Source organism: Diuraphis noxia, unplaced genomic scaffold (assembly GCF_037042655.1).
Source record: "Diuraphis noxia isolate RWA-SAM2 unplaced genomic scaffold, SU_Dnox_SAM2 contig0001, whole genome shotgun sequence".
In the NCBI taxonomy this organism is placed as follows: Eukaryota; Metazoa; Arthropoda; class Insecta; order Hemiptera; family Aphididae; genus Diuraphis; species Diuraphis noxia.
This window is the reverse complement of record NW_028301711.1, coordinates 28724848-28749048: the sequence shown is the minus strand read 5'-3', so window position 1 is coordinate 28749048 and position 24201 is coordinate 28724848. Positions and strand designations below refer to the sequence as shown.

Genomic DNA, 24201 nt, shown 5'->3' with positions numbered 1-24201 from the left:
TTATCTAATTACTATTGATTAAACACTGCAGTTTTATATTTATATATTCTATATTTAAACATACAATAATTTATATGTTAAAAATTAAATAACACCTGTAAATAAATCAAATAATACTAATTTCAATAATATCACTGTTTAGATTATTAACTATTGATTAAAAATTTAAAAATCTAAAAAGCATCATCTTACTGACAAATTTAAAATGTTTTATTCAACTTCTTAAATAATATAAGTGTCTTTTTTATTGTATTTCAAATCATTGAAATGGAAACATTTAAACAAAAATGTATAAATCTCCATTAGTGATAATAGCAATATGTGTTATTAAGGCATTAAGAAAATAAATAATCTTCATTAAAAATTAGAAAATGATAAACTAGGATCATTTAAAATACATTTTACAATTAGGCATTTTTTTTATTACGGGTTATGGACTATTGGGCAATGTGACATTTCTTGGGTCTAGTACAATTTAATCTTGATAGGCAATGTAGAAAAAAAAATTTACATTATCTAGAATATATAGAATTATAACTATTACGGTTTATTACTGATTAATTTAGTTAATACTTAGTTTTAGTTAATTATTTAATATGTAGTATTTAAATTTTTAAATTTATTTTAAACATTACACAAAGTTCTAAAAAAACATTATATTTTAGATACGTCTACTGCATAACAACATACATATTATTATGTACGATTATATCATTGAAATAAATAATAATTTAGTGGAAATAGTGATGTAGAGCAGTGTTTCTCAACCTGGGGGTCGCCAACTTATTATTTAGGGTCGCAATTGAATGATTTAAATCAATGCAAAAATTAAAAGCTCAAATAATAAAAAAATTAAATATATTTATATAATAAAATTAAATATTTAATGTACGTTTTTTTTAATTTTAAATAAATATAATATTATAATATGTATCTTTTATATTTCTTGTGTACAGTACTTGTAGTAACTATAGACTAGATTATTTATAATGATAATCTAAGCGATTATGTAAATATATATATGTAGGGGTCGCTAAAAAATTTAAATTTAAAAAAGGGGTCGCCACAGTAAAAAGGTTGAGAAACACTGATGTAGAGTGTAGTCTTTGCTGCAGGTTCAATATTACAAAAAATTAAACATAATTAATTTATTCTAGAATATCCTAATTTACATAATATATAATATTAGAAAATCTTGTAAGATAAAACTGAGTTAAAATGTTAAATTCTTAATAATTTATTTAATTTGATGGTAACTAAATTAAAAAGTATAGACCAATTTGGCTACTTAGAACAAGAACAACTTATTTTTAATTCAAATAAACATAAATAAACTAAATTGACTAGGAAAAGGTAATCACATGTATTAATATATGTTGCGGGTAATATTAACATTTGGATAAAGTCGACATTAGCTGGATAATACAACATTAGCCAACTGATGTTAACATTACCCGTCACGGATATTATTAAATGTCGGTTAATGTTAACATTAACGGGATAATATTATATCATCCAAGAACTTTTGGATAATATCTTAACAACCATAAAAATGTGTAAAATCATTTTAAATTATTAACAATATTGAATGTATTTAAAACACAATTAGTAATTACCATTAATACATAAATTATTAATATGAGTTTATTTTTCATTGTACCTATATAGCGTTTTGTATAATAAGTAAAATTATAATGAAAATGCCATTTAATTAAATTAAATATTAATGCCATATATTATATTATACTGATCACTTTATCGGTAAGATAACTGACTAACCAGGTTATAGGTTAATTAAGATATTATACTCTGGTAATCCAACGCTTTATTATTGTATAGAATGCTAACAACTCTATTTAATATATAACTTTTAACATTATCCAATATTGACTGGTTAAAATTAACATCATCTGGAAAATGTGGATATTTCATGTTTATAAACGAAAAATTACACATTAGCCAAAACGAATGGCTAATGTCGACTTTATCCAAATGCTAACATTACCCGTAACATATATATTATATCTTGATACTAGGTATCCAATAGTAAGAAGTAGAAGAAATGTGAATTAAACAAAAGGATGGCAGTATAGAGATCAATAGAAAAAAATTAAAGTATATTATATTAAGTATCCACTGTTAGTAGCTGAATGACCAAGATCCCATTTGTCCAATACAATGGCCTATAAAAAAAAAATGCATATGTTATTATATGTCATGTATTTTAATTGAAAATAATATTATAAACAAACAATAATATGTTAATATATATTAATATGTATTGATAAATTTAGTAATAATTAATTATAATTTTAAAAGTTAAATTTGTTAGTTTAAACAAAATAATTATTTTGTTAGGTATGTTAAAAAAAAACTATGTTATCAAAATAAGATAAAAAAACTAAAGCTATGGTTTCAAAGCTAAGACAAGTCACAGTGACTGCTCTGTTATGGAACAATCTTATAATCTTAAAATTGTTGTGGTTAATAACTGTACTGACCTGAAAGCATTATATTGAGGTTGAAAATATTATTTAAAAGTAAAGATAATTATATTATCACAGTAAAGAAAATTTTCTTCTTGAAAAAAAAATTTAAAAAAAAATATAAGTATATATAATATATAATAATGTTAAGTGGTAGTTATTGGTCATTGCTTCTACATTTACATTTTACAGTAAACACAATTATGTTATTGAAATCACAGGTTAACATAGGTCCTATGTCATAGATAGAACTAAAACATTTTTATTAGATTGGGCTACTTCTCCTGATTATGTCAATCATTGGCCTACCACTAGGAAGGGCTGAAAAATCCATTGCTACCATTAAAAAAAAAAAAAAACTTTTTGTGTAAATGTACTCTTATATCTTTATATAATAAATATAATTTTTTTCTTACTTAAAAATTAAAGTTGATTATGATATTATATAATTTTATATCATATTTAATGTTCATTTCATGTTGACAATAATTATGTTTTTTTTAATAAAATACAATAAATTGTATAAAATATATTATAAATAAATAATATTTTATAATAATGCTGAAGATGATAGAATCATAGATGATAGTGGAACCTAAATATAGTACTTAAGTGTTAAGTTTTATTTAAATGTTTAAAATACCTAACTAGAATCATGCACTGATATGACAAAGCTACATATTATGAAATAGTTATGGATATAATTGTATTAGCTAATAATATAACATAAAATTGTATGCACATTATTTACATTTGTATAATATACTATTTATTTTTCCTATTAACCTTTTCATGATGAGTACTTTTGTAGCTTGTTGATCAATATTATTTACTTGAAATGTAAGCGTTTGTGTTCAAAAAAGTCACGTCTCAAACATACAATTATTGTGTATAAATATTGAATTAGATATCTAGTAATTAGAACATAATATAATACATTATATTTGAGACCATAAAGGCAATAATGAAACATAAATAAAATACTATATTATGTGTGCGTTCCACATTTAAGTTTCTAAAAATTAATACAATGTTCAGAATTTCAGATACCTCTGATAATAATGATAATTGTTTTAATTATTTTCAAATATATTTTGTTAATACATATCTACTTAATATATTTTATAGGTAGTGTATACATTAATACAGTGCATAATTAGCTGGGCTAAGGTCCAGGCTGTAATTCTGTCCATGCATAAAATAATATTATTTGAAGACAATTTTTTAATCTGCAAGACAAAATGATACAAATATGTTTGCTTTTTAAAACTTATGCATAAACCATAATATGCCGACAAACCAATTCGCTGCAGCAATAGATACCTAGTTACCTTTATTTATTTATTTAATATAAACGGACGTCAGTCCTAATAATATTTTGTATGTGAAAAACATATTTATACGTAAAACATAATTTATAGTTAAATATATACTTAAAATTAAAGAATGAGTAAAATAATAATGCTAAAGTAGATATAGAATACAAATCAAATATACACCTGCAGTCATAAGAAGGTTAGCAGGAGAGTTCAAGGTATAATTTTTTGTTGAAAGAAGTGGATAAAAAGGTTTTGGATCTCTAGTATTAAGGTAATTAATTTTAAAACGGATTAAAGAGAGAATTTCAGGACAATCTATTGAACCTAATATTAACTTTTGTAAAAATTTTGAGAGTAAAAGTATACGACGGTCAGAGAGTAGAGAAATATTAAGAAAATTTAAAACATTATTATATGTGCCATGGGTAGGTCTGTTTATGTTAAATTTAAATGAGATAAAACGTAAAAAATTATTTTGGACAGATTCCAGCATAAGACCTTGTTTCCCCTCCAGATGAGGGGACAGTACTCTAGATTAGAACGGACAAAAGAGATGTAGGGGATTTTTAAGGGAATAGGATCTGAGAATGCAGCACAAGTACGTTTAATAAACCCCAAGTAACGAAAAGCTTTATTTTTAATATTTTCAGTATACAGAGAAAAATTTAATTTATGATAAAAAATTATACCTAAATCTTTAAATTTAACAAGCTCGACATTTGTGATAGAAATTGAGTATTGAGAGTTAACGGGATTTTTAATTAGGTAAAATTTCATAAATTTACATATTTGTATATTTAAAAATAGATTATTCTCGTTACACCACAAAATAAGGTTATTAATGTCTAGTTGCAAATTAAAAGCGTCTTGTTCTGATTTAATAATTTTTACTAATTTTGCATCATCAGTAAATAGAAGAATATTAGAATTAGTGATGACATTAGGAAGATCATTTAAAAATATATTAAAAAGAAGAGTTGACAAGTGGTCACCTTGAGGAACACCAGAAGTTATATTAAACTGTGTAGAGGTAAAATTGAACGAATGACCTCAAGTCGAGCTGTTAAACTACTTAAATTATTATGGAGAAGATTATTGTCATCTTTGATTGCGGCTAATTGGGAAAAAACATCAGTGAATTTTTGTTCAAATGCGTCTAATTTCGCAGTTCGTTAACGAGGTTTATCAGTTTAGATTGTTCAAATTTTAAGAGATTTAAAGAGATTGTTTTAAGATCAATTTAACATCCGGTGAGGAAATATTGTCAGATTGGGTGTCCGATTTAGAGTCTTTTTCTGGGTTTTTTGTACAGTTTGGACAAGACCATTTTTTTTTTATAGAAATTAAATAGTCAAGATCATCTTGATTAATTTTAACGCACTGCATGTGAAAAATATCATTACACGATAAACAGGTAATCGACCCGGTTTCATCTCGTTTTAAAGTAATTGCACAAACAACACACGAAACCATTATTAATATTAGAACAGAGATAAGCGACGATACAACTAGATTACGAAATAAACGTGTGCACACGACAGCGGTTCGACACAGAATATGATTTTAGATTACATTTACAAAATATCTGTTTCCTAAATATAAATTTGGATTTGTGAACCAATATACTCATTTATTTTGCAAATAATTAAAGTCAATACGCTAAAGAAAAGTTACAGCAATTTTTCTGTTAATGAAAAATCCCAATTTTATTCATAAAAATGCATGTTACAGAAGTTTTTTTCAATGGAAGTTATGTATTAATTTTGTATACTTAACACGGTTTTGTAGAGGTTCAATGGTTTTTTTTATGTTTTGTTGGGAAGCCTCATGTCCATTATTTTATATTGTAGTTTAAAAAAATGCCTTAAAATAATGTAACTTGTAAGTTATAGTAGACATTATAACATAATTTAGTTTACTGAAAAACTGTAAATATTTGAGATAACTAATAAGCACCACGATATATTATCACATTCTATAAGTTTTATAAATTAAAAATAATATCTATTTTGTAAATTCATATAATTTGAATCAGTCCAGTTGCATGATTTTTTTTTTTTTTGAAGTGTACAAGATATAATAAATATTTTGTTTTTATTTTGTATAAAATATACATATAGTATGTGTTAGTTGATACTCATTTTTCTCCATTGTACAAAATTACAAGGATAAAGTGCTAAAAATGATTTTAATTTGTTAGCGAAAACATTTAAAATCAGATTCGACTCACTCAAAAATATAATATGAACACTGCATTTTATTACATTATAGTTGATTATTACTAATAAAGTATTTAATTATTTGGTTTAACCCAGACATGTTAAATAGAATAATACTAATAATAAAGCTTAATTTCAACTCATTTAAAAACTTACTTTAGTCTATTGCCGCAGATTAAATTCATAAATAGTCTACAAACCATGCATAATTAATTATGTGCGATCAGAATAAATTATGAATAGTATAAACAACTTTCTAAATGATGAATACATGCTAAGAAACTAGAAAACATGACAGGTATGTTATAAATAACTACTATAAACCAACATACCGTCTTCATCAAATGTAGCCAGTGTCAACTTATTTAGTTTATTACACAATCGGGATTGTGGTTCACTGCGGAATAAATGTGCCAAAGGTATTTGAGATCCTATATATAAAATATAAAGTTAAAATATTTGATATTCAAATAATTAAGTTAATTACCATCTCCGACAGATATGTGTTCAAAGCCGCCAGTTCTATCTACATCGTCATATTCATTCATAGCTAATTTATGTCTAAAATCTTCAACAAAACATGCAATTAATGCATCTATCATGACAGCCTAAAAACAAATTATTTTAAAAATCAATTTTATGGTTTATATATAAAGAGACTGAATTATAATATTAATATTATTATAATTATTATAATTTTAATAAATAATAAATTTACTTGTTTAGAAAACACTTGTAAAATTTTTGAAACTCTTGTTCCGTTTTCTAATACTAAGAACTGTAGAAATATACATGGTAAACAATGATCATTATCTACTTGAGATGGCTTAGCAAATTCCCATGAAAAATCTTGATATTTTAGGCCCAATAATAAACTCTGAAATGATTAATTATGTAATTAGATAGTCTATAAACTATTACAGAAATATGAAAAAAATTACATTTTCCACATAGTCCAAAATATAAACTCCTTCGGTGTTGACTGCAATGTAAATAGGGACATCCTTATGGTTAATTAAAGACATTAAACCTCGGACAGGTTGTTCAATTTGACCATGGAAAAAAGCGCACCTTAACACATTTTAATTAATTACTAAAAGTCTTATAAAACATTGCATTATTAAAAGATTTTTGATAAGCAATACAAATTTACACAGAATCAACTCAGAGGACAATTTAGCTGTATTGTAGTATTCAGTATCAGTACAGCACATGATTGGAACCTTGACATAAGGATTTTTAATAGCAATAAACTGGTTAACATATTTTTTGAGCTCTGATATAAAAAAAACAAGATCAAAGCCATGGACTGTTAAGGATCAATATTCAATGAGTAGTTGAGAAGACCAGACAGACACTAGTTAAGAGTATGTAGTCCATATTTTATACCTCACTCTTCGATTAATATAACACATTTTACTTTCAGTATAAACAAACAAGGGCATATTTGATATGAAGAGGGCACATAAAAATTGTATAATTAAATAATTTTAATTAATAGCTATTGGTTATAACTTATAATTTTAAATAGGTATAGATAAGACACTAAAGCTGTAAATCCTATTTTATCAGTTTGAATGTGATTATAATAATTAATATTCAATAGTATTATTCTTATTAACTGCATTTTTTATTTATAATATTCGAAGTTACTTTAAACATTTTCAATAGAAAAATGACAAAGGGAAATGTGTCCCTCCACTGAATTCGCCACTATAAGCAAGTTTTATTTTTAATCTTAATGTAAACTGACCTGTTTCCAAACTTAAATGTAAGAACATAATCCATAGAGTCCCACATAGGATTTTTATAATATTTTAATTTTAAATTTAGTTATGATTAAAGTCTGGATTATATGTTTTGACATATAGTTATTGAGTTTATGTAATCTTACAAGTAGGATTGTATTACCTTTATGTATAATTAGTTTTGCTATTGATAACGAATACTTATTAAACAGACTATTTTTATAAAAATACATTATTGAATTGAGGTATTATTTAAGTATGAAAAAATGCTTCTAAAAATTACCTCAAATTCAAAAAAATACAAAAAATGCAAAGTAAAAAACTATTCATATGAACTCGTAAATAACCAAATCACATTTTTGTGCTTGGAAAGCTATATCCTATAGTATAACATTAAAAAAATGCAAAATCCAATACTTGCCTAGCCAAGTACTATTATATCATATGCCAAAATATTATGAATACTCTGTTCGACTTAAGAAACATAGTCACGATTTGTGCATAGGGACGTACAATTCTACACAAGAACACAACAGATATATTGATAATTGACTGGGTGGGAGTCACTAAAGGTTGTTGTCTAACTGCAGATCAAATAAAACCAGTCACCTCGACTATGTTCATTAAGTTGAATAGAGCATAAATTCTACAAAAACTATCATTTTTACTTCGTAAAGTAAGCTATACACTAACTCAACGTGTACACTTCATAGCCCGTTAAAAGGCTGTATATACCTACTAATAACAACCTTGCTCTAAAAATGAAAACATATAAATTGGAATGATAAATATAAATTATAATAATTAATGATACAATTTATCAAATAAAAATAGAAAATATAATTTACTTTGTGGTATAACAGTGTCCACCAAATTTTTTTTTAAGAATTAAAATTAAATTAAATTAACCATTACCTAATCTAGAATGCATTCCCAAAAAAGGGGTAATAATAAATTAAATTGATACATCATTTTTCTATCAAATTTATATTTGTTTTGTTTTCATTTAACCTAAAAAAGAATAGAATATTTTTATACCAATTGTTCAATGTTTATTAGGGGAGGAAATTGCCCTCTGCTAATCTAGATTGCGCCTCTGCAGCAAATGACCATAGTTGCCGGGCTTATGATGAATAAAATAATAAAAAAATTAATTTGATGTAGTGAATTTAATTATTATTAATTGTATTATTATTGTTATGTATTTATGGTTTGCACACGCACAACAACAACATAAACTATTTGTTATCATTTTAATTTCTTGAAATTGTAATAGCAGTTAGTCTATCAGTCACCATCCGCCAAGTTCGGAGCATGCAGTATGTTATAATCAGCGCATTCCAATTGCGTCCCTAAATGATATTTTGTCTGGGTTGGATTAGAAGTTTTGTAACGACACATCAAAGTTGCATCTGCAGTTTTCTGGGGACAAATACAAGATGCATGCACGGGTTTTTCAGCAACTGAGAAGGATGTTTAGGGATTAACTCGATATACTATATAATATATAGACGTAATTTTATCTGATGACTAGGGGTGAGATTTCGATGCACTTTGCATTGTTTTTCAAAGCTTACTGTGCAATGCTCGTCTTGTCACAAATTTATTTTATGTACATTTGAATGAGAATAAGAAAGTTTATTTTGCATTTTTTTGCATTTTTTGGCATTTTTTAGTTTTTAGGTCATTTTCTTAATTTTTTAGGGCATTTTAGAGTTTTTGGAGTATTTTTTGAGTTTTTGGAAACCAAGTGTATGAATTTGAAATTTTATTTTAAGATTTTAAGATTTTTACACCAACATGGTTTTTAAATAAATATAACAGATTATAAGTAGGTACTCCTAATTCGTATTATATTATCGGAAAAGGTTTGAGTAACTTTTTATTGTAATTTATACTAAAATTATTAAAAATTAAATAATTTGTAGATTTATTGCCCTTTTTTAGGGCATTTTTCGGGGTTTTTAGGGCATTATTTTGAGTTTTTAGGTCATAAAAGCATTTTTTTTAGGACATTTTTCGTGGTTTTTGAGGGCATTAAAATCCCAGCCCTACTGATGACCTTTTTTTTATTTCAGTAATTGGCCTGTCTTTGAGTCTGCTATCTTTCAAAGATAGGCATCCTACTTACAAAAAAATAAAACAATGTGGACAATTCATTTAACACAGAAAAGGTTTATTTTTGCATATTTGGGAATATTTAGATTATTTAGTATATTTTAAAATATTTTGTGAAATTTGAGAAAAATACTAATTAATTTTAATTTTAAATATTATGGTAGGTATCTGAAAAGTATTTTACCAACCATATTTTTTTTTATATAATAAATTTAAAAAAAAATAGTAAGTATTATTATTTGGCTATGCCATTATGTATTAGTTTGCCTAATGTACATTGGTTGACTTGGAAATAAAGTAGTAGAGGTACTCTAGCTACTTTTAAAATGTAGCGTCCCTAGCATTTTAATAAAACTTACATAATCATGGAGGTGGGGGGTTAAAAGTTCACATTACAATCCGTCCCATGCGTTCCCCTTTAAAAAAGAAGTAGGGGTACGCTAGCGTATCTAAAAATTAGTTGAGGTTCTCAGTCCCCCCTCCCCCCCAAGTCAACCACTGCTAATCTATACTGATACTTTTTTTAAATGTTAAAATAAAAAAATCCATTCATTTTAACCACCTTTCAAAACAGTGGATAGAACCATTCAATACAGAAAAACACTATTTTACTGTTATTATGGTGCAATTATTTCATTAGGCAAGTGTATACCTAACAATAGTAAAAATACATAAATATAAAAAATTACGATTTTAAACACATAATGTGGTCAAATGTGGTTTATTGATTATTATTGTACATTTTTCTGATTAAAGAGAATATTTGTACATTTTTAGGTTTTTTTTAGAAAATATTAGCATTATATTTTATGAGTCTTAATAGAATATAAATCTGGACTTCAGTTCGATAATTTTAAAACTATACATTTTAAAGTACTTGTAACCATTGCTTCAAAATTAAAATGATATAAAAAGCCTATATGAGTCCTTAAATAATTTTCATACTTTTAAATTTTATAATAGATGAACTCATCCTGTCCATTCTGATATATTGAATAAGAGTAATAAAATGAATGTTCTGAATAAAAAATTGGTTATGTTACAAGCAGTAATAGCTTTAAGTAATTAATTCATATTTGAGTAAATTGAAACATTATCTGTGTTGTTTCATGGCATTTTTACATACTCACAACTTGAAAGATGGATATAACACGTTATGCGTATGTGGCATCCTTTTGTGTGAAGTGACTTAATATAATATTATGATTTGTTTTATTTTAATTCTTTGTGTTTAATTTAAATTATTTTACAAAGATAAAACATGTGTAACTCTTACCCATAAAATGGTAGCATGTAACAGCACTCTAAATATTTATGATAAAGTCTGCGATCAGATCCAGTTATCTGTATATGTTTTAAATGGTCTGCAAGCCGAGAATGAGGTGTACTTTTCCTATCAAGATTTAACCATGATGACCAGCTTTTATATAGATGGGACGGCAAAAATCTTTCTCGGTTATCTCTAAAAAATTATTGCAATAACTAGTTAATATAAAAACAATATTTTTATTTTTATCATAAAAATATAGACTTAGATTCTTAATAAAAATTAAAGTACCTAAAAAAACTTGATGTATACTGTTGTAAATTATTTGGACCTAATTCTATTCGACACTGCAAACTAGCTAACATCAAACAGTGGTTTACTTCAACAGGATACCGACCTTGTAATACATTATATTTAGCTTCAGCGTACAATAGCTCAATAATTTTTTGATCCCTTCAACAAATGCAATTTTAATATATTTTTTTTTTGTTTATTTATAAGTATATGCAAAGTACACTCACTTAATTTTTTCTTCGTCTTTTCTAGGGAAAAAAACATTTCTTTGAAAACTCAAAATGGGTTCTTTGAAAATAACTTTTTTAGTTTGATTGCAGTATTTATCCTCAAGTGTGGGCCATTTTTGAAAAATGGTCAATAATTTGTGATGAGGTTTTAACTGAATTTCTGAAAAAAAAAAAACTTATAAGTACTTATAAATTAAATGAATTATTGAGCATGGGTGTAGGATGAGAGGGGACTAAGGGAACTATAGTCGCCCCAATTAGTGGTTCAGCCCCCCTAGGTTAGGTTAGTTCTCTTTTATCTAAGTCTAATAGTCTATGCTTTTAAATTAACATAAAATAGTATATACTTAAATATTACAATCATATATTTTGTTACATTAACTACCAGCCATCGCTGATTATCGAAAAAACAGATGATGCTCGGCGCCGTGCAGTGAAAAGAATGTTATAGCCGAATCTAACCTAACAAACCAGCAGCTGATCATCCAATAATTATTATTCCCCGTTTAATTTCTTTATCGCCAAACATTTGGTTTTAAAAATAGAAATGAAAAAACTGTTGTGTAATATTATTTTGTTTGATATGATACTAATTAATAGCAGCATTTATTTTAATAAAAAAAATGAAACTTTTAAAAATGTTTTTTTTAATTATTTTTATTGTATGTACTCACTTCTCAGGCATAATTCAATAAATATTCATTGCATATTTATTCATTGACTATACGTACATTTTAACTAAGTACATAACTGTAATGACTATTGATGTTATTCAATACATTAAATTTTAGCATAGTTTAATAAAAATAGTCAAGAGCTTAAGTTCCCCTTGTTAATTAGTGCATGCTACGCCCATGTTATTGAGAACATTTGATGATTACCTAAAACGTTTGATTTCATCCAAATTGTGAAAATATTTTTAGCAATTCTTGATAACCCCAAATTGTTTTGCTGTATTATAATATCAACAAGATCTGATACTGTAGTTGTGTTTGCATCTTCTATATCCATATGTAAGACTATATCAGCCATTGTGTAAATATATACATTAAGCGCTAAAAAACAATTAACCTTTAGACATTTGCATAATATGTTAAAATGTTAAGGTGTTGAAAAACTAATTAATACATTTATTTGGATAATTTTACTTTTAAAAAAAATTGATCATATAAATTATAATTTGAAGTTTAAATAATAGATTACACAAAATTATTATATAATATAATATTTATACAATAGACCAAATTAAGGCATCCAAAACAAATTATGCAAACAACAGTTTAATAATCATAAATCACTAAAACATAATCAGATATAATTTGAAACTTATTTTAATAATACTTACGTTTCCTAACAGGTTTTGGAGCAGTTTGAAATGCTAGTGGAGCACTTATTATTGGCTTGGAACACGACTGTATAGGGTCATTACGAGAATGATGATGAGATCTTTTGTGTTCTAATGATCGTTTCAGTTCTTTCCTCCGCAAAGTACTAGATTCTGTCCTTACTGCTCTCGTATGTGGCCAATTCCTGTTTTGAGGAAAGTCACTAGCACAAATAAAAATCTAAATTAGTATAGGAATATACTCTAGTAATAACTGAATACATATTGGGTATCATAATATTACCTATACTCATCGGGAGGCCGTATGAATTGTTGCCTGTTTCGAGGATACTCAACAGGAACAATCGTAATATATTTATCTGTTTCCATTTTTGATTCGTTTTAACTTATTTCACAATGAATCACAAACAATGGGGTAACACGCTCGTAATATTTAATTCAATTACGATCCATCTAAAAGTAACAACACGAAGCACAATACAGACAAGAAAAAATATTTTTAGTGCAAAAATAGGCAAAGTTCACAGTCATAGGTAATAATATTGTGCCACTGACTGAAACACATAAACACAAGAACGCAAATTTAAAGCAAAATCAAAGTAGTCTCATACAATGATAACGTTATCATATTATCGTGGGTGTATGTTTGTGTGTGTGTGTGCGTATGTCATAGAATAATATGTTATACCAGCGGTTCTTAAACTTTTTTGTTCGCGGAGTCCTTATATTCCTAAAAAAAATTACGGAGCACTAAAAATCCGAAATGCCTATAATATGAGACAACAAAAATTCATAGAAAATTATGTCAATTGTAAATGATTGGCTTTTTATTTTTATTTTCTATAAATACAAATATATACAAATTATTTAATTAATATTAATAATTTAAATTTAATTAATACATATATTCTCAGGGAGCCACGGAGCTCCTAGACTACTCTCACGGAGCACAGCTTAAGAACCACTGTGTTATACTGTTCAGTGTTCATGATTTAAATCTTAGGTACCTAATAATCTACTTTGCCCCCTTTTATCTGTTTATTTTGAAAATCCCTACCAAATTACTAGGGATTAATATAAATAAAATAAGTTTTATAAATAAAAAAATACTTTTTGATGTTATTCATTATTTGAGTAAGTTACTTATTTAATAAATAATAAATATTATATCTATCTAAATGTTTAGGGTTTAACAGGAAAACGTCAGATAAATATCACTAACTAGTAACTAACTATATAAATTATCTATAAAAAGTAACTATTTTATTCCAATTCTTTTTTTTTTTAATTTTTAACATTATTATAATAACCACCTTCCTACATAGGTACCTATATAAATAAAATCTATTTTAAAAACAATTATGTAAGTAATATATCTAATTTTATTATTATATAGATTGGTACATAATACTACATATTATATTAGTTTTTTTAGTCATATTGTTATAATTACACAATTGTCAATTATTTCTGTTAAGTGTTATGTAAGTATATCACTTATGTGCATAGTTAGGTATCTAAATAGGTATACATATTACATATATATATGGAGGTAGGTACCTATATAACTGCAATGACATAATAATATATATATAGGACATATAGATATAGGTAGGTACCTAAGTGTAAAGTGGCTAAATCATATAGTGGCCAAACACACCTCTTTCTTTGTTTCAAAATCCCTTCGAAAATAGGTAACCATAGCTATTATTTAATTACAATTAATTTATAATAATTACATCCAAACACATTTGCAAATATTATTAACATAAGAACACGTTTTATTTTTATTTTATTTCTATCTCACACAAATTCTTATAATTACCTACTCAGCATAAATTGCTAATAAAACAAATCTATGGAATCTTTAATTCATACAATCAACAAGTTGCAAGAAGTGTTTGCGGTTATTGGTGATCATAAAATTAATTTGCCCCAGATCGTTGTTGTCGGATCTCAAAGTTCTGGCAAAAGCTCGGTACTTGAGAGTTTGGTGGGTAAATCTTTTTTACCCCGAGGTACTGGTATTGTAACTCGAGCTCCACTAATTCTTCAAATAGTAAGATATAATAAAGAAGATAGGGAATCTATGTTGGAAATAACAAAAAATGATAAAATTAAAGAATGGGCATGGTTTTTACACAAGCCTAACACTGTGTTTCAAAATTTTGATGATGTGCGTTCTGAAATTGAAAATAGAACAAATTATCTAGCTGGTCACAATAACGGCATAACGCATGAGCCAATCGTTTTAAAAGTATTTACTCTTTTATATGACCTAACTTTTGTAGATTTACCAGGAATCACGAAACTCCCTGTTGGTGACCAGCCCGAAGACATTGATGAACGAATTCAAGAATTAATATTAAAATATGTAGAACAACCAAATTCTATTATTTTAGCAGTGGTTACTGCTAATACAGATCCCTCTACTAGCGAGAGTCTTAAGATTGCCAGAAAAATCGATCCAGAGGGGACAAGAACAGTCGCTGTAGTTACCAAGCTAGATATTATCGATAAAGGTACAATACAAGATACTGTAGAACTACTTTGTGGTTACAAAATCCCTGTTAAGCTTGGCATAATTGGAGTCGTAAATCGAAGTCAAAAAGATATTTTTGACAATAAATCCATGAAAGACACTTTGAAATCCGAGAGGGAATTTTTAAAAGCCAACTACCCCGAAATTTACAAAAAACACGGAAATCAAATGCTAGCTAATACACTGCAGAATATATTATTAATGCATATCAAAAAAACTTATCCAGTGTTGCGCAAGGAATTATATGATACCAAAGATCGATTAGAAAACCAACTAAAAACTTTGAAAACTCCTGACCAGAAGGTTTCATTTGTTTTAAGTTTATTGAATGACATGTGTAAATCATACTGCGATACAGTTGCTGGAAATAGAAAAGATTTATCCGAAAGCATACTTGTTGGAGGTGCAAAAATTTCACAAATTATACATAATGAATATGTAGAAAAATTAGATAAAATTGATCCACTTCTTGACTTGACTGATGAAAAGATAGGTAATATTTTGCTAAATTCAGCTGGAACCAACAAAAGTTCATTTGTAAACGAAAAAGCATTAGAAATTATGGTGTGCAAACAATTGCAAAATCTTATTGAACCGGCAATGATTTGTGTTGACCTAGTCGGTGCTGAAATGCTGAGGATTTTTGAATCCATTGATCAAAGTATTTTAGATACGCTCAAAAGATTTCCAAAACTGATTTCTGATGTAAGTAAAATTTTGTTATTTGTTGTATAATTGCTTAAATATTAAATACTAAATGGCTAAAAAGTTAATCTATATATTTTAAAAATAATTTTGTTTATATTAAATTATGATTAAAGTTAACAGTGGAATATTTCAAATTTTTTCGATTTATATTTTTTGAAATTCTAATTTTTTTTTTATTTTCATTTAAATACATAATTATCTAAAATATAGCTAATATTTTAACATTAAAAATTAGCTTGTGTTAATTTAATTTTTTTTAAGAAAACGTGTATGAGGAAACTTGCAATAAACTTCAGACTTTTTTACCACCAACAAAAATTGTTACAAACAGAAAAAAAAAAATATCAAAATGTCAAAAGCTTAATTAGGCACCTATAGCTTTAAAAGAGCAAAACTATTTAGTAGCATGCTTAAAAAAAGTATGCGAAATATAATCTGTAGCAATATTTTAGACAAATTCGAACTACCTATCTATCTACAATTTATCATTATTCATAACCTACAGCAAATAATATTAAAATAATTTATTTGATAACGTTGCATGAATATTATCATTTGCCGTGGTTTTTTAAAAACATTTTCTTGATTATTTTTAAAAGTAATTATAATTTTCTGTTTTTGATTCTCCAAAATATATTATTATCTACATTATTGATACTATTTGTGTGTGAATTATAATCTTCGTATACTCGCAAAGTTTTAAATTAGGAATCATCAGTGGCGTACGCAAGATTTTTCAATGATGAGGGGAGGGGCGCTTGAAAATAAAAATTACCTAACGATACTTGACACGGATAAATATAAAAACAAATTATAACAAATAATATGGGGGGGGGGGGGCTTCAGCCCGTTACTCATTAGCCTGCCATCAATTCATACGCCACTGGGAATCATCAATAATTATAGGTATTTAACGTTTATTTTACCAATTTATCAACCTTTCCACTATCCTTAATCTAACCCTAGTACCTATTTAAGGAATAGTGCTTTCAATGTTTTTAGTGTATTTTTTTAAAATTTAAACCTCTCGATTTCATTTAAATGGATAAATTATCACTCCACTACATCATAGACGATGGTACATATTGTCACAAAGCTTAATCAATCAAACAAGTTTTCCAATCAGTGGCATAATTGTCTTAGTTCTATAGAGAAATTAACAATACAACTCAATATTAGAGCTATTTATTTCTATACAGCAACTAATTTGACTGTGCTGGGAGCATTCGACGCAACTGATGCCCCTTACACCATCATTGTTACAGTCTATCCAAATCTTTGCTATCTCTTTATATAGGTACCTATTTTATGCCTGCATTTCAAAATTTCGGATATTTCGTCCGTGAATATTAGGTACAATTTACAATTACTTTGTAGTTTGTGGGTAATAATTGCTATACCTACTAAGTATAGTAGTATTATACTATAATAGATACTAATAGATTCATTGAGTTCATAGATCGTGATGATTACATAACATATACTTACCTGCTTTTATAAAAATACTAAATAATAATAATAATTTTATTATATTTTAGGTAAAAATGGTGCTGAACCAAATGATAGATTACACGTTATCAAGTATTAAAGAATTTATAAGATCATATATTGAAACCTATCAGGCATGCTTAAACACAACAAACCCAGATTTCATTTTAGAACTAGTTAAATCGTCTGACGTGATTCAAGATGCATTTATATCAACTCATGTTACCAACAAAAAAGGTTTGACAAATGATGAATTTATTAGGGCTGAAGAAGAAAGAAGAAAACAATTATTTAAACAGATACTATCAGGCCTTAACGATCTAGATAAAACAATGGAATCTTCTAAGCAAGTCAAGATGCATAAAAATTTAACACGTTGTTACTTTGAATTTGTCAGGAAAAATGTACGAGATTTCGTGCCAAAACGTATAATATTTAAGATGGTGAATCATGTTTTGAATAATATCGAAAATTGTATGCACAAATTAGTGTTTACTCCATATGTAGTTAATCGGTCTATTGATCATGTGCTTATTGAAGAAGAACATATAGTTGATGATAGACAGAGGGTTGAGCGGCTGCTAGTTTCCGTTAATAAAGCTTTGAAAAATATGGCAGATATCCAAGTACATTGAAATGCTATTTTAAAACTGTAATATAAAAATCTAAAATGATTTCAAATAATGAATGATACAAATAAATACCTAATACCTATTTTAAATCTTTACAAAACTATAATTGTATTTGATTTATAAATGTAAGATTAAGCATTTAAGATACGGGTAATCGGAAAAAACCCAATGAAATAATCATACCTAGTTTAAAGTTTTAAAGTTATTAAAGTATAAAGACAGTAGGAACCTACATGGCTTGGTGATACATGACTGCGGATGGTTTTTATCAAAGTGATCTTTTTAACAACACGATTGCGAACGATTATAATTTAACTAGGTATGGACCCCCGAAATTTACACGGATGCGGACACATATTGTCAAATTTATGGACGACTACTAGTTGGTTCTAAATTGTCAAAAGTGATTCCTGAGTTGCCTACAGATAACATATACGAATTGGTTCCCGTAAGCTTTCATGATAAAACTTTGTTATTATATGATATATTCAACAAGCAAAAATTTCCTTCCTATTTATCAAGGCTGGGCAAGTTAATGATTTTTTTTAACTCAGTTAAGTTAAGTTAATATGCACCAATTACAAAAAGTTAAAAGTTAAAAGTTAATTTAATTATAGGTTAACTCAGTTAAGTTAAAAGTTAATACACATTTTTTTTTAACTTTTTATTAAGTTAAAAAAAAGTTAATTTTTTTTTTTACACATACTTTCTTTTTTTACAAACCCTGAAACCCAAAACTAATTTTTATGACTATATAACAAATGTTTATACTTTATACAGTATATTATTGTATTTCATTGAAGTTTTCATTTCTAAAAAAAGAACAGTAATTACCTATATATAACAAGTAATAAATACCTAAAAATAATGAATTAATATTATTTAATCAAGCCTTGTAAACAGATACTATTTGTGAGTGTGTGTTTGAAATAGAGTATTACTGTGTTTAATAAATAATCACTAAATATTGTATTAAATAGATACTAGGTATTACCTATATGGCTATATACTTACTAAAATACCAAAATATAACATATTATAATTTAAATAGAAAGATAATAAATAAGTTGAAATAGTTGGATAATATTTTATTATTTTAACATACACATTTCAGTCATATAGTTAAACTATAAATTTAAACTTAAATAGGTAGCATTAATCTTTATACTAAAAAATTATTTTTCTTTATTTTGTTAAATCAAATTAAATTTTTACTTTTGCATAACAATATGTTTATAGTTGAAAAACAATTCATTCAAACGTGCATACTGTTTATGACGTTCGTGTACAACCACAAGTTCACAACTGAATACTGATAAAATTTCAGGCCCACATCAGTACACCACACAAAATCAAAATATCGATAATTGGTTTTTGTTTATTTTTAGACTTGTTGGATTTATTTTTTCCCGAAATGACGACTTCGGTCGTCGATAACACTAATATACCCGCATGATAATATAGGTATAGCCATAATGCCATATATAGTCATAAAGGGACAATATTATGTCTATATTATATTTATTGTAACTTGATATAATTAATTTAATAATATAAAACCTTTTATTATAAATTATTTTCTGATGTATACAGGGTGTTCCTTTAGAGTACAGAGTGATTAGAAAAATATAAAATTTTTTAAAATTAACTTAACTTATTCCATAAAATGAAAATCAACTCGTTAATTTCACGTTAATTAAAAAATAAATTTAATAAGTTAATAGTTAAGTTAATGAATATCCAAAAGTAACTAGTTAAGTTAAAAAGTTAAGATAAAATTAACTTTTTAACTTAACTTTAACTTTTTAACTCGTTAATGCCCAGCCTTGCTATTTATACACTTCCTATTTATACACTGTCTAGAACTACAGATGTATGAAATATTTCATACTACAGCTGGATACTTTAGTATAATAGTTCATACGCTATCTAGGATAACTATTTTATTTGTGAACCAATTTGAACAGTTGTTTACTGGAGAGCAGATGCGTACTCAGGAATTTTCAATGGGAGGGGGGGGGTTGAACATTTTGTTTTTTATCACTGGGACTTTGCCACCTTCTTTTAAAAAATATTCTTACTTACTTACTTTGAGAAAAAAGTGTTTACAGAATACAGAATAAAAAAGAAAAAGAAATAAACATCCTTGTAAAATCAATACATTCCTCGCTCCGCTCAGAATCTATAATAAATACAAATATGATATAAGTAACCGCTATTGTATTTTTCATAATTAATAATGTATACTAACAATATGCTGACTAAATATTTAACATTATAATTTATCTTATTTGTTGTTACCTATAGGTATTTGTAATATTATAAGATGGCATTTTACTTAGTTTCCATATTATATCACGTATTTTAAAGATTTAATCATTATAACATTATTTTTTTTTCACTTAGCTTTTTTGTTACACGAAATGATTTTTGGTTATGATACCAGCTATTTTTTTTATTATTTCCGGCGACTGGTATCTGAGAGACCATGCCGTCGCAATCACCAATCGTCGACGATGCCGCCGCTGCAATGCGAGTAATGGTGATGGATAACCGGAGGATTGAGGAACATACATTTTGCGATATTTTACGCAGAGTCGGTCTTAATTAGTTCATTAGTTATTATCTACTGTGTCTACTGTAGTACTAATCTAGTTGGTCAAAAACAAGCAGGAACCGTTTGGACCAATTTTCCCAACACACAAAACTCGTTTGGACCAATTTTGAAGATCCGTTGGAGGTATGGACTCAAAAATATTACCTAGTTTTATTCAACTTGTTTAGACCAGCATTTTCTTTCCCATTTTATTTTTAACAGGCTTAGGATTGTCTGTAGCATGGTTTAAAATGTTGCTTCTTATTTTATTTTATTTTTTTATATATTATATAATATAATATTAATATGTGCGATTACTTCGTCTTAAAAATAAAAATATATACCTAATTTTATATATTTTTTAAATCATTAATTTTTAAAAAAGAGTCGACTGAATTACGAAAATGTTGTTATTTAAATTCGATATTGGGAGTAATAGGCATCAATTGAGCATACCCATCTTCATTTTCAGATGTTTGTAATAAAGCTAAAGCTAACCCATACAATTATCTTAGCCAATTTCCAACTTTTAACTTTTAAGTTTTATTACATAAATAAAACTTTGTTTTCGTTTTGTTTTGAAAATATTTCCAATTTGAATATCCATTTTAACAACACGGAATATGAGTGTAGGTACTATATATACAAATAAAAATACTAATACGGCATATTGCGTAGTGTACTCGTATAGGTAGTGTTTGTCAGTGGCGTCGAAGTCCTAAAAATCTAGTAGGGCGAAAAATATTTCAAGGGGCCCAACATCTTAATATCGGAAAAAATGGCATACCATGGAGAAGAAAATGGTCAATATGAAGCGGCCCTATCTTAAATTTTCAAAATATGTCGAGCCATGGCCGAGTTTGTTATAATAATATTATATACTTAACCATTAACCACAATTAGTATTATCGCACAGGCCCATGATAGTGCTGTGTTGTAACAGATAATATCTATTATATATTTCAATATTTGTATCTACCTACGCGTATAATGTAACTATGGGTTTTTGGTAATTTATCAATTATAAATAATTTTATTCTGTACATAATCTACAAATTAGTTAATACCATAGACCTATAAAAGAATGGACCGCGCATATCATATCCTAGCTCCTAGCATAGACTTTTATAGGTCTATGGTTAATACAGTTTAGCCAAACATTTAAGTAGGTTTTCTAGTAATTATTTAGAAGTAATAATAAATGTACTTACGAATAAAAAATTTGGCCCAAATGGGTTCACAAAATCCTGATTCGAACGGGTTGCATTTTCCGATCGAGCCCATTTAACGTTAGGTAGATTCTTTAAAAAACTTTGAATTTATTTTAATATTGTGTACTTGGGAACCTATATTACGACAATTGAAAGTTATTTCTCAAAAATTATAAAATGTAAATATGAACTTAGAAGAAGCTTCTACAATGCTTAATAATGCTGTACATTTTATTCAAGAGACAAGAAATAGATACGATGAAAATATACTAAATAGGTAATGCAAAATCACTGTGTTCAAGATGGGGAATCCCGGATAAATGCGTAGAAAAAAGACTACCATATGCCAAAAAATTGTTTTATGACAATTTAAATGGAGATAGGATACTTAACACAACTGAAGAGAACTTTAAAGTAAATTATTTTTCCCTATGTTGGATACAGTTTTATCTCAACTTATTAGTCGGTTTCAAGGTATGCATGATGTATTGGAAGATTTAAATTTTTTAAATCCTACTATTCTTTCAACACAAACTGATAAATATATTATTAAATCACCATACGATTTTTGTGTAACATATAAAGATAATGTTAGTTCTGACTTCCCTCGACAAATGTTATCTTTAAAAACAGTAATAAAAGATGAAAAATAAAAATAATAAAACTTTTGGGTAATTTTATTATAAATAATGATTTATCAAGTAGTTTTCCAGATGTTTTAAGTGCTTTTATGTAATTTTTCTTACAATGCCAATTATTACTGTGGCAGAAGCTGAACAATCATTTTCCAAACTAAAACTTATTAAGAATTACCTAGGAAACACATGTGGACAACAACGTTTATCTAGTATATCAATTTTAAGTATAGAATAGGAACAAACAAAAAACTCTTAATATTGAGAAGATAATTGAAAATTTTGAAAATGCAAAGTCAAGAAAAAAAAATTTCTTAAAATAGAACATCTAAACATTTTTTTTTTTACTATTATATTGGACTAACATATCTATTTTCTGTATATAATAATATACTATTCATTTTATTATACTTTGTAGTTTGTACATTGTAGGCTTCATTATTTTGTAACTGTAAAGTTATCGTAGTTGTAAAATTGTGGCTTTTTTTAAACATTTTGAAAATATGGGCCTCTAAACTTTTTGTACCGGGGCCGTCAGAGTTCAAGATCCGGCACTGTTCTTTAGGTGAACATGAAGAGAGTAATACAAAAAGAGGCTACAATCAAATTATAAACATTCGTCCAATTTTAATACAGTATAGTTGTTAAAAGACAATATGAAAATAATATTATAACCATTGGAGAATTTGACAGCTGTCTTATAAAGTTATAACATACATAATATACAAAAGCGAACTGATTAAATTTTTTTTATAGCAAGCTGACTACAGATAGTGGTGTACCTACCCAATTTGCAAATTATTTAAATTATTCATTATTCATTATTATTTAAATTATTTACTCATGTAAAACCCTAACCGAACTAAAATCCTGCATACATTACTGAATACAGACTAACAAATCTATAATCATTAACTAAATATTAATTTTTTTTATGCGTAAGTAAGCTTATCGGTAAAGAATTCAAGATATTATTATAACAATTATTAAAATTGTAAATTTTATATTTTTTTTATCATTATTAATTATTATTTTTGTCAGCTGTATCGAATAGTTTTCTCGTAGACCAAGCAGAATTTGATCGTTAACACAGATAATACATTAATTATACAACATAATTATTAAATTATTAAACTTAGCTCCTAGCTCCTATATTATTATAATATGTGAAAGGCGTCAAATTTCTTATCAAGTTTTTATCTAATTATCAAATCAATGAATTTTATATCAGATTGTGACGACCGTGTTCTCTAATTTGTGATACTGCAACCAAAGTTTTCAAGGAATATCTTATGCGCATATGGAATCTCCTATTCATACATAATAATTTTTATCACGTAATGATAACAATTTACAATTCAAT

At 26.7% G+C, this 24201-nt stretch overlaps 2 protein-coding genes across 4 annotated transcripts; one reads left to right on the top strand and one right to left on the bottom strand.

The window, feature by feature from the left end:
• Positions 1–31: 31 nt before the first annotated feature.
• On the bottom strand, positions 32–13626 carry Bili (FERM domain-containing protein 8 Bili). 3 transcript variants are annotated; one of them, XM_089219253.1, is made up of 12 exons: positions 13310–13626; positions 13027–13229; positions 12563–12736; positions 11679–11841; positions 11449–11610; positions 11167–11352; positions 6966–7095; positions 6743–6901; positions 6512–6632; positions 6357–6455; positions 6181–6216; positions 32–2183 (listed from the first exon to the last, which is right to left on the bottom strand). In XM_089219253.1, exons 1-11 carry the CDS (start codon positions 13393–13395, stop codon positions 6206–6208), a joined length of 1494 nt encoding a protein of 497 aa, XP_089075379.1. In that variant the 5' UTR covers positions 13396–13626; the 3' UTR covers positions 32–2183; positions 6181–6205. The 3 variants fall into 3 exon arrangements, with proteins under 3 accessions (XP_089075379.1, XP_015363547.1, XP_089075383.1); XM_015508061.2 differs by lacking the exon at positions 6181–6216; XM_089219257.1 differs by lacking the exons at positions 6181–6216; positions 12563–12736.
• Positions 13627–14884: 1258 nt separating this feature from the next.
• On the top strand, positions 14885–18399 carry LOC107161579 (dynamin-1-like protein). The gene is made up of 2 exons (XM_089216796.1): positions 14885–16273; positions 17815–18399. Exons 1-2 carry the CDS (start codon positions 14885–14887, stop codon positions 18397–18399), a joined length of 1974 nt encoding a protein of 657 aa, XP_089072922.1.
• Positions 18400–24201: the final 5802 nt, after the last annotated feature.